This window comes from Saccopteryx leptura, chromosome 2 (assembly GCF_036850995.1).
Source record: "Saccopteryx leptura isolate mSacLep1 chromosome 2, mSacLep1_pri_phased_curated, whole genome shotgun sequence".
Taxonomy (NCBI): domain Eukaryota; kingdom Metazoa; phylum Chordata; class Mammalia; order Chiroptera; family Emballonuridae; genus Saccopteryx; species Saccopteryx leptura.
In genome coordinates, this window is record NC_089504.1 from 171,964,448 (window position 1) to 171,983,606 (window position 19,159).

Below are 19,159 nucleotides of genomic sequence, written 5' to 3' on the forward strand. Positions count from 1 at the left end.
CCGTTTCCAACTTCAGAAAAAAAGAATGGCCCCTTACAGTGGTGGGCAGGCAATTTGCACATTCACAGTCCCCCTGAGCGCAAGCCCCGTAGCCTTATACAGGCCATACCACATGGTGCTGCCACTCACTCACGCACCAATCAGGCAGAGTGCTTGCAGCTGGTAACTCCGTGAGCAAGCTTAACACAGCTGCCCCCCATTCTACCCCTTTAGAGTTACTTGTCTCACAATAGGTACATTACATACATTCCAAAAATGACAATTACAAACGTACCCTTCACAATGTCTCCCTGAGCACTCTGCCCAAGGAGTTAACTGGAGGCCCACCTCCAACTCCCCACCCCATGGTGCCAACAAGGCCACCCATTATAGGTGGGGGGCCTGTATAGTCCAGGGCCATGTCCATTGAAACAAAAAATGCCCTTGGTGCATCTCTACAACAGGGTGAGAGCAGCTTCCCAGAGCAGGATGGTGTCCCCCAGAGCTGCCCCCACCCTCCATCAGGGTCTCTCATACTGTCCAAAGGTGGCATGTCCATCCAACAGGGGAGCCAGTGCTCCTCTCTGGTTGTAGTCCAAGAGTCAGTCCACAATAGACAGCCCAGCTGTCTGTGCAAATCACCAAGGTAAAGGTCCATTACAAGCAACTAGGTTCACATAGGGCCTCAGACCTCCCCCCTCATCCCTGCCATCAGGGCAGCTCTGAAGATGCTGCCCCAAGGAGGAGTGCGTGGCAACGGTGTCTAACTTCTCCACCTCTGCTCCAGAGAGCATGATGCTATCTACCCCCTATGTCCCACAACCTCAGTAACCAGGCTGCCAGTGGCTCCATGGTTTTCTGCCTGAATTGTGCACCCAACTCCATCAGCTCTGCCTGGGTGTAGGGCCAGACTGCAGAATGCTCCACTGTCTGTGGAGGAGGCTGTGGCTGCCCCTGAGGGACTCTTTGCTGCTAGGTTTTTACCTTCTGGATAACCTCTGGCCAAGCTCTGAGTGTGCGGACGGCAGCTTCAGCCTGAGCCTCCTCCTCCTCAGAAGAGGAGCTGGAAACACCTGCTCCTGCAGACTCAGCCACTCCACCAGCACAGCTTCATCTGCTCCTGCGGCTGCTGGCTCTTGGCCTGAAGCTGAACTCGCAGTTGTTCCTCCAACAACTGCCACTGCCAATGTTCAACTTCCAAGGCAAACTGCAACTCAAGAACCTGTAGATGGCTCCAGTTTCAGGTGCTGTTAGTGCTCTGCAGCTCTCGAATCTGGTGGGCCTCCTTCTCCAGCTCTTGCTCCAGTTCACACAGTCGCTGCTCAGTATGCAGCTCATCCTGGAGCTTTCGACCTCACTCAGCTTCTCGCACAAAGCTCTTAGTTTTTTCTTGTAAGATAGTAAAAATCACCCAGCCCACAGTCCCCACGAGGAGAGCCACTGGGAACACCACTCCTCTATTCTACCCCTCAAGGGTGTCAGCAGTGCCATACCAATCTGCTCCAAGCCTACCCACTACTCCAGATGTAATGCCAGTGGCCAAAGCCTGACAGGTTCACGTTGGATTCAGGCCGACAGTAGAGAAACTGCAGAGCTAGAAGGTGTTGGACCATTACCATTTAATAAAGTCTCACAATGCAGACAAGCATACAGGGAAGGAAAACTGCCTGACAGGCAAACAAACAGTAAAATAGCCCCTCACAGTGGCAGGCAGATAACCCACCCATCCACAATCCCCCTGAGCGCAAGCACCCATAGCCTTATATAGGCCATACCACGTGGCGCTGCCACACACTCACACACCAATCAGGCAGAGTGCTTGCAGCTGGTAACCCTGTGAGCAAGCCTAACACAGCTGCCCCACGTGTGGTGCCACATGCCATATGGGTACTGGAATTATGGGGGTAGGGCACTTTGTAAAGTACAGTGTGTCCGTAAAGTGGTGGTGCACTTTTGACCAGTCACAGGAAAGCAACAAAAGACGATAGAAATGTGAAATCTGCACCAAATAAAAGGAAAACTCTCCCAGTTTCATACCTATTCAGTGCAGTTTGATGTGGGCTCATGCACAGATTTTTTAGGACTCCTTAGGTAGCTATCCCGTATAGCCTCTACAGACTCGTCACTGACTGATGGCCTGCCAGAACGGGGTTTCTCCAACTGCTTATCCCACAGAGTAATGTTATTCCTATGTAGTGGCGCTTTGTTATAAACATGCCAATATTCACGTTGCATTTTGGTCACGGATTCGAATTTAGCGAGCCACAGAACACACTGAACTTTCCTCTGTACCGTCCACATTTCGACTGGCATGGCCGTGGGCTGCTCCGCTGTATACACGGTGTTACGTCATCATCTGCGCATGCGCACATGCTGCCACATCATCCTCCAGAAACTGGGAGGGTTTTCCTTTTATTTGGTGCAGATTTCACATTTCTATCGTCTTCTGTTGCTTTCCTGTGACCGGTCAAAAGTGCACCATGACTTTACGGACACACTGTATAGATCTCCTAAACACTATGCTGTACACCTGAAACTAATACAAACAATACTGAACGTAAACTGTAATGGGGGGGGGGGGAGAATGCCTTAAAAATATTATAAAAGTAATCAACGAGGTTTACCCAGGCTTCCCAGAAGAGCAAGGATTCCAATTCCTCTTCAGAGAATTAGCTCCTCCTCCAACACCTGGGCTGCTGGGATGCCTTCTCCTATTTTGTAAGAACCAGAGCCTGTATTTACTCCTGAACTCCAAGTGTGGTGTCAGTGCATAACTCCTCAAGTAACACAGAATCCTGGCAAATTAAATGGTAGGTAAACATAGGAGCAGGATACAGAATAAGTAAACATGAACAGGATACGCTCTCTTGCAAAGAAAAAAAAAAGCCAATATTTAACTAATGCCACGCCTAAAGAAGCACATTTTCCACATTTTGTTTTAATGTAAGACCAACATTTTTTTATTGTTGCAAACATTTATTCATTTTTACTTTAGCATTTCATTGAGTTGCTCTGTTCCTTTAGTTTTAAAAGGCTCTTAATTTTGTAACGTTTGAAAGTAAGAAAAAAAAGAGGCTGCATTAATTTTCTCAATAGTAAACAAGATCAGCTTTGAAAATATACTTCTGTTGCTATATTGGAAGAAAACACTTGTATAAATTTATTGAGCCTTTAAGTACCAGGTAAAATAAAGCTTGCTTCAAATTTCTTAGAGCTCTGTTTTCTTTGCCATTAAGCTTATTCTGGGTTTCAAAAAGGTTTTGCTCCGCAGATAATGATGCGTTTGCTGATAATGAACAAGCGAAATAATTCTAGAAAGCCTAGGGGAAAACTTGAATAATGCCTGTGCAACTGTTGTAGGTTGGTTTTAAAGCTCTGCAAGTCTGTTGCACCAGGTGTTCCTCATTTCCACTTCAGGACGTGACCTCCCTCCAGGATTCCACCTGTCTTCTCTTTCCCCGCCTGCTCCCGTTTCCTTTCCTAAAGGTGTAGGCGGTATTCCTCAGAGAGCGGATTTCTCAACTGGCTTTTCCAGGCTGCCTGGCCCCACGTGACTTCCCCTAACACCTGTGCCGCCTTGAGCTTACAGCTCCCCTCTCCCCTCCGTCAGGTACAGACCCTTCCTGCCCCCCTCCTTCCCCCGCCAAGAGGTCGTGATCTTAGTGCGAGCCTCGCCGGGGCGTCAGGGGAGGGGCTGTGCTTCGGCCAAAGCAGTGGCTGGAGCCCTTGCAGCCTGATTATCACATGACTTGACAGCGGTAGCCGTGGCAGCAGCCGCGCTGGCTCCGCGGGATCATCTCGTGGGCTCAGTTCCGCTCACGCAGGAGTCGAGCGCAGCGGGCGAGGACGGGCCCTGCTGCGGTTGCAACCGCCCAACCGCTGGGGCGTGCGGCCTCTCTCCAGGCCCGCCCGCTCCATGCCTCGCCGTTGCGGAAGTATAACGAGGGGAGGCGGTGGAGGCACGGGACGCGGGAAGCCTGGGCTCGGCACCCTGCAGCACTAGGCTCCCGGAGCCGCGCGGCGCCCACCAGCGACCCGACTGCTCGACCGCTCGGCAGCCGCAGCAGCCTGCATGCTCCGCGCTGCGCCTCGCCGGGCCCCAGCCTCCGCCTCCTGCTCGCACCGCTGCTGCCGGGCGCCGGAGTAATATGCTCACTCGCGTGAAATCTGCCGTGGCCAATTTCATGGGCGGCATCATGGCTGGCAGCTCAGGCTCCGAGCACAGCGGCGGCGGCTGCGGAGGCTCGGACCTGCCCCTGCGCTTCCCTTACGGGCGGCCGGAGTTCCTGGGGCTGTCTCAGGACGAGGTGGAGTGCAGCGCCGACCACATCGCCCGCCCCATCCTCATCCTCAAGGAGACCCGGCGGCTTCCCTGGGCTACAGGCTACGCAGAGTGAGTGCAGCGACGACGGCGGCTCTCCCGCTTTCCTCCCAGTCCTTCCCCTCACGGTTCCAACCCCCCTCTCTAGTTCCTTGGCCCCAGGGTTCTCTGGCTGCCAGCTTCCTGGCCTCGGCGGGTACCTCTTAATTTACACTGGCCATTTCTGTCTTCTCCACGTCCCCTTCCCCCATCTCGCATCCCCAAGGACGCGGTGTCTCCAGCCCGGGAATGGGTGGAAGATGGGTGGGTGAAGCGCTGCACCGTGGGAAAGCTAAGGTTGGACAGATCTGTGGTTCCAGGGGGCTCCGACACTTGGGAGTGCGTAGAACAGTTCTGCTGAAGTTTGAAACAGAGCAGGGAAATGTGGTATTTTCGCCCTCCTCGTCCCAATTCTTTGTGCCTCCATATGAAGAGTGTGGGGTAGATCCTGGAGGAGCGGTCCAGGCGAGGGGTGGTGGTGGCGGAGGGCGGTGTCCGAGTCCGGGAGGCGGCTGCGTTCGCTTGTGTGGTTGCATGTTTCAGGTCTTCGTTTCTCCGACTTCAGTCTAATAGCGCATTTGCTTCTTTTTTAGCAGGTAATAAAACATTTCGCGTTCATTAAATGGCAACACAATTTCCCCCAGCCATTCGGGAAGGGAAAACTTACCCCACTGTTTAATGATAGCATTTTGGTAATCAGCTTTGGCGATTAGGCGAGCGTTTTTGAGTGATTTATTATTTCAAGAACCAATTGAGTTTTGTTGACAACCTGGAGTGGAACTGGGAAAAGAGGGAGGATTTTAATGGCCTCTGCCCCACTCTACGGCTACTCCTCCATTGACCATTAATGACCATTTTATGAATGGTTGGCTAAGTAATGTTTCTCTGTTTGCATTATGAAACTGGGAAACTCCAAAGGTGGAATTTAAGGAGACCGGCATTCCAGGGTTAATAGTGACCTGGCAAATGCAAAAATGCACGTGAAACCTTGCGACCTGGCTCACCTGCCCCTTTAAGCTTTAACTCAGTCTGCTCTGTAATCTGGGCCCTCCCTTGCTCTTGCACAGCCTTGCACGCTGATTGGTTTATCGGGAACCAATCAGCTCTTCAGACGCCAGAGCGCTTTGATGCTGACCCTATTCTTGTGGCTCGCATATCCCCCCCCCCTTAGTTCCAGACGCTTAGGGTTCCGGTGTGAGAGTTGGTCTGGAAGATTCCCTGCTTGGAGCCTGGAATTCTTTTTTCCTTCCCCGTTCAACATGTAACAGTTTCTATGTGGACTGAAATAGAAAATGTGTATACATGGGGCTAAGAGGGCTGGAGTGTGAGAGAGTGAGGAAGTAGAAGTGAAAGTGCTGGGTGCTAAAACAATAAAAATGAACACGATAAAGGGTAAGCGTGGTAGAGACGTTTGGGTTGGGGGGTACAAAATAGCTTTGTAACTTATAGGAGAAAGCCAAAGGAAAAATAAAACACCTGTGTAAGAAAAGACCTAAAGGAGGAAAAACTGCCTGCCGAAACATACCAAGCACTGTTTCTTGACTGGAATAAGGAAATATGTTTAAAAGTCAGTTTGGACCTTTTGCTAGACAAAAGGCAGCTTGGAATCATAATCCGCCCTGCAATTTAGAGTCCCTTGTGCCTGCCTGAAACCTGAATGTGTAGGGCGGGGTTGTCACTCCAGTGGGTTTTCCTGGGCGAGGGCACCTGTCTGAGGGGCGGAAAGACAAGCAGGCAAATGGTGAGAAAGATATGAAAGGCAGGAAGGAAGCTGTTAAGACATGAAATGTGGGAGCTACTTGGACACAATAAAAGGAGTACCTCAGATAATCAGTACAGAAAGCGAAAGGAGGAAATCCAGCAGTTTGTGTTGGGGCCCTATGGCAGGCACATGACATGCCAAGGACTGTAAAGACTATAAAGGATCTGAAACAAGACATGTAGGAGAGATTGTACTTACAGGGTGTGACCTTTTCCTAGCTGGATTTTAGTTTCCTCATCTTTAAGAAGCTTACCTTTTCTTAAACCAGGACGAGAGATATTCAACTGGAAGGTTAAAAAAAATCCCACTGTAGAATGTCTAATTTAAAAAATTATAAAAATAGTATACACATGTTAATTCAAGCAAATACCAGTATACAAATGTAAACCCTTTCTCAGCCTCCCCGAGGTAATGACAAATTCAGTGCTTGGTGCATGTGCACCTTTCTAGGCTTGATTGGATGCACCTATAAATATGTATCATGCATTTCTTCTTTCTTTGCTAAACAGACCCATTACTAAGTGAGTTATTCAGTCGCATTTCCATAAAACACTATGTTGCGGACTTTATTCCAAATCAATACATATAGAATTTCCTCATTCATTTAAAACATGTTCATGGTACTAGTAACAGCTAACATAGTGCTTGCCATTTAGTGCTTGTATCTTCCATGTTTGTATATCATTTGATTTTTCACAACAACTCTCTAAGGTAGTGATTTTCAACCTTTTTCATTTCATGGCACACTGTAAGTGACTACTATAATTCTCCGGCGCACCAAAAGATAGACTTTTTGCTAATCTGACAAAAAAAATAGGTATAATTTTGATTCATTCATAGTGGTTGGTTACTGCTGTGTTGGCTGTTGTCATTTTTTTTTTTAATTTGACAGTCTAAGGGAAAAGAGGTCAGTTCCCTGTTTTAAAAATTCTTGTGATACACCAGTTGAAAAATCACTGTTCTAAGATAGGCACTAACATTTCCATCTTATAGATTAGGATACGGATCATGGAATGGTTACGCAACTTTCCCCAGAGTCATACCACCTAGCAGAACCTGTGTTTGGACCCAAGCAGTCTGACTGTAGCCCAGACAACAAACTACCTCCTCACATGTATGAAATTATGGTACATGCATTGGTACCTACAATTAACCACTAATGTCATTTTGCTGTCTCCCTCTGTCAGATGTTGTACTGTTAGAGATGGAATTAAGCAAGGCTCGTGGAGACAAAATACCTTGACAAGGCAATTTTAATAACGTTTGCAGAAGAGTGTGCTACCGCTAGTGAAAGCTAGCCAGCCAACGCACAAGCAGAGGGCAAATTCTGCTTTTATCCCTAACGCTGGCCCTAGGCTACTGGGTCTTGCTCCATTGGCTGGAATGTTGACTGTACAATCTTATTCTTTCTCGATTGACTAGTTCAAATGGCTGCACAAAATGAGAAGGGAGAGATGAGGGTATCATTGACTAGATAAGGGGGTTTGGATGGTTGGAAAAAAACGGATGACCGGATGAAGGGGACTGGTGGAATGGTAAACAAGTTGTTTCTTCTTCCACTCCCTGGTCTGAGGAATCCAGATGCAGGGGGTTGAGAATTGGTCGAAGAAAAGAACATGAGGTAAACATTTCCTTCAGTACTGAACTACTTCCTCAAACTTGAAATTGTAGTTTATCTTCCTGCAAAAATGTAACTTGAATAACCAAAAGTGGCTGAAATAGGAAAGGGGAGAGAAAGGCAAGTACGGATTGGGGCTGTGATTAAAGGCTGCTACTAGCAATAGTCCCTGTTGCAATAGGATGTACTGGAAGGAGGAATTATCTTCTCTTTGTTCTAGGAGATACTGGAGAAGGGATAGTATTGGTAGGAAGAAGGCTGAGAGTGGGAATAAGATGCTAATGAGTCAAGGCCAGAGTCAGAAGTGGTTTGCTTATCTCTCTAGAAAGCAAGCTTTCCTGGGGAGAAAGAATTGGTATCACTTAGTGAGTGAAGAATTAGTTGAGCTCTAGTGTTGATGACCTTTTGGACGATAGAAAAATTGAGAAATGGTTTATTTATCGCCATTTACTATTAATCCTTTTCAGGAAGAGATACTCTCTATAAATTATAGAATTAGAGAATTAGTTTAAGCAATCTATATGAGACTTGGGGATCCAGAAACTGAAGACCCTCATTTATTAATTCAGTATTTATTGGCATTGGGCAGGGTGGAATTTCCTGTTTCTTCTAAAAGCTTCCTATTGCTGCTGAAAAGTTTAGCTGTTTGATTAAGGACTGCATGCTAGGTTTACAAGCACTGCAGGTACAGATAACCTCTGCAGGTGTCCCCAAACTACGGCCCACCAGCCGCATGCGGCCCCCTGAGGCCATTTATCCAGCACCCCGCCTCACTTCCGGAAGGGACACCTCTTTCATTGGTGATCAGTGAGAGGAGCACTGTATGTGGCAGCCCTCCAACAGTATGAGGGACAATGAACTGGCCCCTTGTGTAAAAAGTTTGGGGACCCTTGCTCTAGAGAGCTAAAATCTTTCGCAAAACTTGCACTTTGACTTTGAAATAATTTTAGATCTGCACAGAACAAGCCCATGGGAAGCAACAGTCAGACCCAGAGACCCTACTTGGCAACTATGTACTTCTTTTCTCTGCAGGTGCTCTCTGTGCTTCAGGGACTTGGAAGTCAGTTCAATTTTTAATGGGTTAGGAGCCCATTTTTTTAATTCACTTTTTTTTTGGGGGGGAGAGAAAAGGAGAAGTGGGGAGGAGCAGGAAGCATCAACTCCCACATGTGCCTTGACCAGGCAAGCCCAGGGTTTCGAACTGGCAACCTCAGTGTTTCAGGTCGTTGCTTTTCCACTGTACCACCACAGGTCAGGCTAGGAGCTCATTTTGACTTGTTTTTCTTCTTGACTTTTCTCCTATTGATGGTCACTTGGACTTAGAGTTACAAATGGATACGGATTTTGTGCTTGAAACAACCCTGCTAGAGAATGCCAGAGAATGTCCAATATTCTCTATATGAAAGCATCATATTCAGGTTTTTTATGTGATAAATTTCTTTGCTTGTTCAGAAAAAAAATAATTATAGCATAATTTTACTTAGGTGATAGCTGTAACTGTGCAATTTTTTTAGTACCTTTTTCATTAAAGTGCCCTGAACCAGGGTACCAAAAAAAAAAAAAAAAAAAAAAGCTACCTTGAGAGTTTCTGTTAAATGTACATTACATAAGTTCTTTGAGTCTCATAAAGTTCAAAATTATGAAATTTTGGATGAAATAACTTTATTTAAATTCTGCACGCAACTCAAAAATTTATGGGACACAGCAAAAGCAGTCCTGAGAGGGAAGTTCATAGCATTACAGGCATACCTTCAGAAGCTAGAAAAATCTCAAATAAATATCTTAACCCTGCATCTAAAAGAACTAGAAAAAGAACAGCAGGTAAAGCCCAGAGCTAGTAGAAGGAAGGAAATAATAAAGATTTTCAATTTCTTGAGGAATCTCCATACTGTTTTCCACAGTGGCTGCACCAGTCTGCATTCCCACCAGCAGTGCAGGAGGGTTCCCTTTTCTCCACATCCTCGCCAGCTCTTATTCTGTGTTGTTTTGTTGATGAGTGCCATTCTGCCTGGTGTGAGGTGATATCTCATTGTGGTTTTAATTTGCATTTCTCTAATGATTAGTGATGTTGAACATTTTTTCATATGCCTATTGGCCATCTGTTTGTCCTCTTTGCAGAAGTGTCTATTCATTTCTTTTGCCCATTTTTGGATTGGATTGTTTGTCTTCCTGGTATTGAATTTTTCAAGTTCTTTATAAATTTTGGTTATTAACTCCTTATCAGACGTATTGTCAAATATGTTCTCCCATTGTGTAGTTTGTCTTTTTATTCTGTTCTTATTCTCTTTAGCTGTGCAAAAGCTTTTTAGTTTGATATAGTCCCATTTGTTTATCCTGTATTTTATTTCACTTGCCCATGGAGATAAATCGGCAAATATATTGCTGCGAGAGATGTCAGAGAGCTTACTGCCTATGTTTTCTTCTAAGATGCTTATGGTTTTACGGCTTACAAGTAAAGCACAGAGGTAGTAGAAGGAAGGAAAGATCAGAGCAGAAATAAATGATATAGAGGCTAAAGAAACAATACAGAGGATCAATGAAATTAGGAGCTGGTTCTTCGAAAAGGTAAACAAGATTGATGAACCTTTAACCAGACTCATGAAGAAAAAAAGAGAGAGGACTCAAATAAATAAAAGTAGAAACAAGAGTGGAGAAATAACTGACACAACAGAAATACAAAATATTGTAAGAAAATACTATGAAGAACAGTATGCCAAAAAACTAGACAACCTAGATGAAATGGACAAATTCCTTGAAACATATATCTTCCAAAAATTAATCTGGAAGAATCAGAAAACCTAAACAGACCAATTACAACAAATGATATTGAAACAGTTATCAAAAAACTCCCCAAAAAGAAAAGTCCTGGGCCTGATGGCTTCACAAGTGAATTCTACCAACTATTCAAAGAAGAACTAACTCCTATCCTTCTCAAGCTATTTCAAAAAATTCAAGAGGAAGGAAGACTTCCAAGCTCCTTTTATGAGGCGAGTATAATTCTGATTCCAAAACCAGGCAAAGACAACACAAAGAAAGAAAATTTTAGGCCAATACCCCTAATGAATTTAGATGCTAAAATCCTCAACAAAATATCAGCAAACCGGATCCAGCAATATATGAAAAAATCACAACAGCATGATCAAGTGGGATTTATTCTTGGGAAGCAAGGCTGGTACAATATTTGCAAAAAAATCAATGTGATTCATCACATAAACAAAAGGAAGGAGAAAAACCACATAATTTTAATAGATGCAGAAAAAGCATTTTATAAAATCCAGCACCCATTCATGATCAAAACTCAGCAATGTGGGGATACAGGGAACATACCTCAACATGACAAAGGCCATCTATGAGAAACCCACAGCCAACATCATACTCAATGGACAAAAATTAAAAGCAATTCCCTTAAGATCAGGAACAAGGCAGGGGTGCCCCTTTTCACCGCTCTTATTCAACATAGTTCTGGAAGTCCTGGCCACAGCAATCAGACAAGAAAAAGAAAAGGCATCCAAATTGGAAAAGAAGAAGTAAAACTATCATTATTTGCAGATGATATGATAGTGTATATAGAAAACCCTAAAGTCTCAGTCAAAATACTACTGGACCTGATAAATGAATTCAGCAAGGTGGCAGGATATAAAATTAATACTCAGAAATCAGAGGCATTTTTATACACTAACAAATGTCAGAAAGAGAAATTAAGGAAGCAGTCCCCTTCACCATTGCAATGAAAAAATGAAGTACCTAGGAATAAATTTAACCGGGGAGATGAAAGACTTGTATTCGGAAGATTATAAAATATTGATAAAAGAAATCAGGAAAGATACAAACAAGTGGAAGCATATACCGTGCACATGGTTAGGAAGAATAAACATCATTAAAATGTCTATATTACCCAAAGCAATTTATAAATTCAATGCAATACCGATTAAAATACCAATGACTTACTTCAAAGATATAGAACACATATTCCAAAATTTTATATGGAATGAAAAGAGAACATGAATAGCCTCAACAATCTTTTTTTTTTATTTTATTTTTTTTATTTTTATTTTTATTTTTTTTTTATTTTTCTGAAGCTGGAAACGGGGAGAGACAGTCAGACAGACTCCCGCATGCGCCCGACCGGGATCCACCCGGCACGCCCACCAGGGGCTACGCTCTGCCCACCAGGGGGCGATGCTCTGCCCATCCTGGGAGTCGCCATATTGCGACCAGAGCCACTCTAGCACCTGAGGCAGAGGCCACAGAGCCATCCCCAGCGCCCGGGCCATCTTTGCTCCAATGGAGCCTTGGCTGCGGGAGGGGAAGAGAGAGACAGAGAGGAAAGCGCGGCGGAGGGGTGGAGAAGCAAATGGGCGCTTCTCCTGTGTGCCCTGGCCGGGAATCGAACCCGGGTCCTCCGCACGCTAGGCCGACGCTCTACCGCTGAGCCAACCGGCCAGGGCGCCTCAACAATCTTGAAAAGGCAAAATGAAGTCAGAGGTATCACACTTCCGGATATCAAGTTATACTACAAGGCCATTGTACTCAAAACAGCCTGGTACTGGCATAAGAACAGGCATATAGATCAATGGAATAGAACTGAGAACCCAGAAATAAACCCACAGCTGTATGGACAACTGATATTTGACAAAGGAGGTAAGTGCATACATTGGAGTGAAGACAGACCTCTTCAACAAATGGTGTTGGGAAAATTGGACAGCTACCTGCAAAAAAATGAAACTAGACCACCAATTTACACCATTCACAAACTAAACTCAAAATGAATAAAAGACTTAAATGTAAGCCGTAAAACCATAAGCATCTTAGAAGAAAACATAGGCAGTAAGCTCTCTGACATCTCTCGCAGCAATATATTTGCCGATTTATCTCCATGGGCAAGTGAAATAAAATACAGGATAAACAAATGGGACTATATCAAACTAAAAAGCTTTTGCACAGCTAAAGAGAATAAGAACAGAATAAAAAGACAAACTACACAATGGGAGAACATATTTGACAATACGTCTGATAAGGAGTTAATAACCAAAATTTATAAAGAACTTGAAAAATTCAATACCAGGAAGACAAACAATCCAATCCAAAAATGGGCAAAAGAAATGAATAGACACTTCTGCAAAGAGGACAAACAGATGGCCAATAGGCATATGAAAAAATGTTCAACATCACTAATCATTAGAGAAATGCAAATTAAAACCACAATGAGATATCACCTCACACCAGGCAGAATGGCACTCATCAACAAAACAACACAGAATAAGAGCTGGCGAGGATGTGGAGAAAAGGGAACCCTCCTGCACTGCTGGTGGGAATGCAGACTGGTGCAGCCACTGTGGAAAACAGTATGGAGATTCCTCAAGAAATTGAAAATCGAACTGCCTTTTGACCCAGCTATACCACTTTTAGGAATATACCCCAAGAACACCATAGCACTGTTTGAAAAGAAGAAATGCACCCCCATGTTTTTGGCAGCATTGTTCACCAATAGTGAAGATCTGGAAACAGCCCAAGTGTCCGTCAGTGGACGAGTGGATTAAAAAGCTTTGGTACATATATACTATGGAATACTACTCAGCCATAAGAAATCATGACATCGGATCATTTACAACAACATGGATGGACCTTGGTAACATAATACTGAGCGAAATAAGTAAATCAGAAAAAACTAAGAATTATATGATTCCATACATAGGTGGGACATAAAGATGAGACTCAGAGACATGGACAAGAGTGCTGCGTTTACGGGGTGGGGGGAAGGAGCAGGAGGGGGTTGGGTGAGGGGAGGTAGGAGGGTGTTGGGGGAGGGGAGGGACACAAAGAAAATAAGTTAGAAGGTGACGGAAGACAATTGGACTTTGGGTGATGGGAATGCAGCATAATGAAATGTCAAAATAACCTAGAGATGTTTTCTCTGAACATATGTACCCTGATTTATCAATGTCACCCCATTAAAATTAATTTTAAAAAAGATAAATAAATAAATTTTGCACGCAGCCCATAAGTATTTGGGTTTATTTTGGAATCCATAGGCTGTTCAGTCTGCCTGTCTTTGGCACTAATTAACAGTTACCAGTAAACTGCATGACTTGCCTGTCAGTGGTGAAAACAGAGAAGCCACTGTTTCTCTCTTGCTCCAAAGCTCAGAAATCCCCCGGCCTTTCTTTTTCCCTTGTAACCACCTCTGGCACACCCACACTTCTCACACCCCTTAGCACAGCTCCTGCCCAAGAACTTCCCGTTTGACTTTTGCAACTGAAAAACCTCCAGGTTCTTCACTTCTTGTTGTACAAGGATAGAAAATGAAATGGGGGTGTCTCATTTAACAGAGCTCTCCGCAGCACTTAAGTCCAGTTTTCTTACATACTTCTCTAACCTTTCTGGTAACCTGCAGAAGTGGTTGATTTTCCTATTTTAAAGTAGATGACGACGAGGCTCTCCTCCATTTTTTAAATTTAACAGTACTACAGTGTGTCTGTAAAGTCATGGTGCACTTTTGACTGGTCACAGGAAAGCAACAAAAGATGACAGAAATGTGAAATCTGCACCAAATAAAAGGAAAACCCTCCCAGTTTCTGTAGGATGATGTGGCAGCATGTCTTTACAGACACACTGTATATAGTGAAGTCATCCCCTCTAGGGTGGAACTCCTGGGCATGCGTTTTTCATAGGAAAATGCATCAGCTTCCTTCAAAGTCTAGCTTCCGGCAGGGGGTTTAACTAGTCTGAGGGGTCGTGTTTATTCTGTTTCATCCCCAGTTAGGTAGACATCATCTCTGATACTGCTCTACCACAAAGTGCTTCCTCATTATCATTGAAACAATACTAATTAATAATTTAAAACTGATACTAGAATTGTTTTCTAAAAATATTCTTGAAGATAATTTTTATTGAGATATTGTGACACATAACATTAGTTTCCTATGTACCATGTAATATGTATGTAATGTAAAATAATCACCACAGTAAATCTAGTTAACACTCAACATCCATAACATACATAGTTGCAAAATATTCTTTCTTGTGATGAGAACTTTTAAGATTTACTCTTAGCAACTTTCAAATATGCAGCACAGGATTATCATTATAGTCACCTTACTGTATGTTATATCCCCAGACTTAGTGATCTTGTAATTGTAAGTTTAAACCTTTGACCATCTTCTCCCATTACCCCCACCCCTGGACTCCCTCCCCTGGGCCTTCTTCCTTTCCCCACAACCCCCAGTCTGTTCTCCGTATGAGTTCGGGGTTTTTTCTTTTAGATTCCACAAAAAAGTGACATGTTACAGTATTTGTCATTCTCTGTCTGACTTCCCTTAGCACCGTGGCTTCAAGGCCCATCCATGTTGTTGCAAGTGACAGGATTTCATTATATTTTTATGGTTAAAAAATATTACATTTGGACGTCACGGAAATGGCGCCGTGAGCAGAGCGTCCGACAGATCTCCCCAAAATCACAACAAATTTATCAACTAGAAACAGGAAAATTTATCTTCGGAGCATTACGGAGTTCCACACAAACTGAAAGTGAAAGGACTGTTATCACTTGAATCTGAGAGACGAGGGTGTGGAGGAAGCTACCGCAGGGACGTTCATTCAAGCCGCGAGGAAGTGCGCCTGTGGTGAGTCATCCCGCACTCGGGAGCCGCGAGCCGCCGCGAGCAGCGCCCGGGTCGGTTGCAGACCAAGCACCGCCGCCGCGAGCAGCTGCGAGCAGCGCCCGGTTCGGTTGCAGACCGAGCACCGCCGCCACGAGCAGCTGCCGCGAGCAGCCGCAAGCAGCGCCCAGGTCGGTTGCAGACCGAGCACCGCCCACACTCCGGAGCAGCGAGTAGCCACTGGCGCGCCCGGTCAGGTTTCAGACCGAGCATTGCAGACCGAGCACCGCTAACGTTCCCAGCGGCCCGCGCACGGGGAGCGGGAGAGGCCCCAGGGCGGTATTCCCTACTTGGGAGATTCTCTCCGCGGGCGGGGCACCTCACCCAGCCATTCAAGCTAACAATCAAGCGTTGGGGGAGGGGCGCGCGCAGGCAGCCTGAAATACCTTCGGGAGCACAGCTGCCACCCAATTACTGAAATTAACTTAACCCGTGAAATCTGCGCACCCTCTGTTCTAATTGATAAGATCTCTCTCAGTTCACCGACCCAAGACAAGAGGCGTGATATTTTTTAGTGCCTCTCGCTAAAGGGGCGGGGGCAACTTCTGATTGATAGAGCCTCCATATTCAGGGATAAACGCTAACAAGAAGGACTTGGCAGATAATAAGATCTATACTACACTAGTCGCAAGCAGAGACTAGTGCCTCTTCTTCCCAGCCAAAACAGGCTACAAAGTGTGGAAAGCCTGGGTTGAGAGGTCCAACTGAATGCTAGGCGCTGAACAGTCACCTTGACAACAATTGACTCCCACCCCCGCCTGATTACATTGGAGGCCCTGACTGCCAGAGCCTTTCCCAAAGCCTTGCACTGAGTGGGGATAGAGTGGGGATTTCCCAGCTCTTTGAGCCTCTTACTCCCCAGGCAGAAGCAGTGGCAGCCTTATAGCTGGATCACCAGGCTGCTAATTCAGGAAGGGGGGACTAGGAGAGAGAATCCACGAAAGCAAACTCTCTCATCGTTGGACCCTGCAAACGCCAACAAGCCTTGACTACCAGCAAGACTAAAGCCAATTATATGACATTGCCATAGAATCCCATCAACTGCAAATCCCTACCTAAGTGTGACACAGGGGCAGAGCCTGGGGTACAGAGTCACCGACCAGGAAGAGGGAGAGAAAAGAAAAAGGAAGAAGTTAACATCTCAAAATCAAGAAAAATCCACAGACTTTACAACTTGTTCCACTAATTTTTTTTTTTTTTTGTTGTTGTTGTTGTTTGTTTCTTCTATCTTATTGCCTTTATTTCCTCCACCTCGGTCCTTCTATTCTCTGCCCATCTTATGCTTCCCTTTTCTTGAACTACACTACCCATAAGTGTTACATTTTATTTCTCTTCTTCATCCTCACCCTCCTTTGGGGTTATACTTCAGGACACTTAACTCTCACTCTCTCCTCTTTTGTTTTTTTTTTTGTTGTTTTTTTTTTTTTTGCTTTATTTTGTTTTTTTCTCTTCCTTTTTTATTTCTTCCTTCGTTTTTCTCTTTTTCTTATTTTTTCCTTTCTATTCGTTTTTTCTTTTCTCGTTTTACTTTCCTCCCATTTAATCCTAAATCACGAACAAATTAGTTAATTTGGGACTCAAGGCTTTTTTTGGCTTTATTTTTCTTTTTCGCTTTTGTTTTTGTTTTTTTCTTGTTTGTTTATTTTTGTGGCATTTTGGGTCCTCCCAACCCAAGGTCTCCATTGTATTTGGTCTTTGCTCCACTTAATACAACAGATTTTTACTTATTATTGTTATTTTTTTCTTCTTTATTATTCCTTTTTTTGTCCTTTTTTCTGGTTCCCTCTTATCCCTCTCATTATATCTCTTAGTTGACCATCACCCGCAGGCAGATCATCTTATGCTTGTCTAAGATTTTCTTCCTTTTTTTTTTTTTTTTGCATTTAGTAGGTCCCTACTCCCCTTTTTTTTTGCCCCTTGAACTCTTCACCGCAAACCAGGCCCTCCATTATAGGCACGATATTTCCCTGAGGAGGGGAGAGGAGGGAAGGAGAAGAAAGAAAAAAAGGGGGAAATAATAAATTATTACTGCTTTTTTTTGTGGGGTGTTTTACCCTTTTTTTTTTTACTTTTTACTCTTTATTAATTCTAATTAGTGCTATCAACAAGACCACCCTCAGATGCCAATAAGAAAGAGGAAATAGAATATTATGGATACAAAAGAAAGAGAGGTAACACAAATAGATGTGGAAAAATCTATGGAGAAAAGACTTAACATATTGGAAGCCTTGGAGCTAAATGACAGAGAATTTAAAATAGAAATCTTAAAAATACTCAGAGATATACAAGAAAACACAGAAAGGCAATATAGGGAGATCAGAAAACAACTCAATGAACACAAAGAATATATTACCAAGGAAATTGAAACTATAAAAACAAATCAAACAGAAATGAAAAACTCAATTCACGAGCTGAAAAATGAGGTAACATGCTTAGCTAGCAGAACAACCCAGATTGAAGATAGGATTAGTGAAATAGAAGACAAACAACTTGAGGCACAACAGAGAGAAGAAGAAAGAGACTCAAAAATAATAAAAAACGAGAAAGCCCTACAGGAATTATCTGACTCCATCAGAAAGAATAACATAAGAATAATAGGTATATCAGAGGGAGAAGAGAAAGAAAATGGAATGGAGAATAAACTCAAACAAATAATAGACGAGAACTTCCCAAGCCTGTGGAAAGAACTAAAGCCTCAAATTCAAGAAGCAAACAGAACACCGAGTTTTCTTAACCCCAACAAACCCACTCCAAGGCACATCATAATAAAGATGACACAAACCAATGACAAAGAAAAAATTCTCAAGGCAGCCAGGGAAAAGAAGAGTACAACATATAAAGGAAGGCCTATTAGATTATCATCAGATTTCTCAGCAGAAACTCTACAAGCTAGAAGAGAGTGGACCCCATTATTTAAAGCCCTGAAAGAGAGGAACTTTCAGCCAAGAATACTATACCCATCAAAGCTATCCTTCAAGTATGAAGGAGATATAAAAACATTCACAAATACAGAAAAGATGAGAGAATTTATCACCAGAAAGCCCCCACTCCAGGAAATACTAAAGGGGGTTTTCCAACCAGATTCAAAGAACAAAAGAAAACAACACCACAAGTAACAGCTCCACCAAGAACACAATAAAACCAAACTTAAACTGTGACAACAAAGGGAAAAAAAGGGGGGAGAGAATGGAGATTAACAGTAGCAAAGGATGATGAAGTGCAGAAATACTTATAAGATAGGGTACTACAATGAATATGGTAGGTACCCTTTTCATTACTTAATGGTAACCACCCTAGAAAAAACCACCACAAAAACACATGACTTAAAAAAGGTAGCAACAGAGGAAAGAAGTATGGAACACAAACAAACAGAAACAAATGATAGAAAAACAAAAGAGAAGAATCAAACTAGATACAAAACTAACAGAAAGCAATTTATAAAATGGCAGTAGGGAACCCACAAGTGTCAATAATTACACTAAATGTAAATGGATTAAACTTACCAATAAAAAGACACAGAGTAGCAGAATGGATTAAAAAAGAAAATCCAACTATATGCTGCCTACAAGAAACACATCTAAGCAACAAGGATAAAAACAAATTCAAAGAGAAAGGCTGGAAAACAATACTCCAAGCAAACAACACCCAAAAAAAAGCAGGTGTAGCAATACTCATATCTGATAATGCTGACTACAAGACAGAAAAAGTACTCAGAGACAAAAATGGTCACTTCATAATGATTAAGGGGACACTGAATCAAGAAGACATAACAATCCTTAATA

At 43.6% G+C, this 19,159-nt stretch overlaps 1 protein-coding gene across 3 annotated transcripts in view; it reads left to right on the top strand.

Annotated features, from left to right (window-relative positions):
- The first annotated feature begins 3,614 nt into the window (after positions 1-3,614).
- PPM1H (protein phosphatase, Mg2+/Mn2+ dependent 1H) overlaps positions 3,615-19,159 on the top strand; it is a 373,609-nt gene continuing 358,064 nt past the window's right edge. For 2 of the 3 annotated variants that reach the window (XM_066369322.1, XM_066369324.1), the window contains exon 1: positions 3,615-4,372. In XM_066369322.1, the coding sequence (XP_066225419.1) occupies positions 4,128-4,372 (245 nt within the window). In that variant the 5' untranslated portion in view covers positions 3,615-4,127. The remainder of the gene's footprint in view (positions 4,373-19,159) is intronic. The other variant, XM_066369321.1, reaches the window with a different exon arrangement.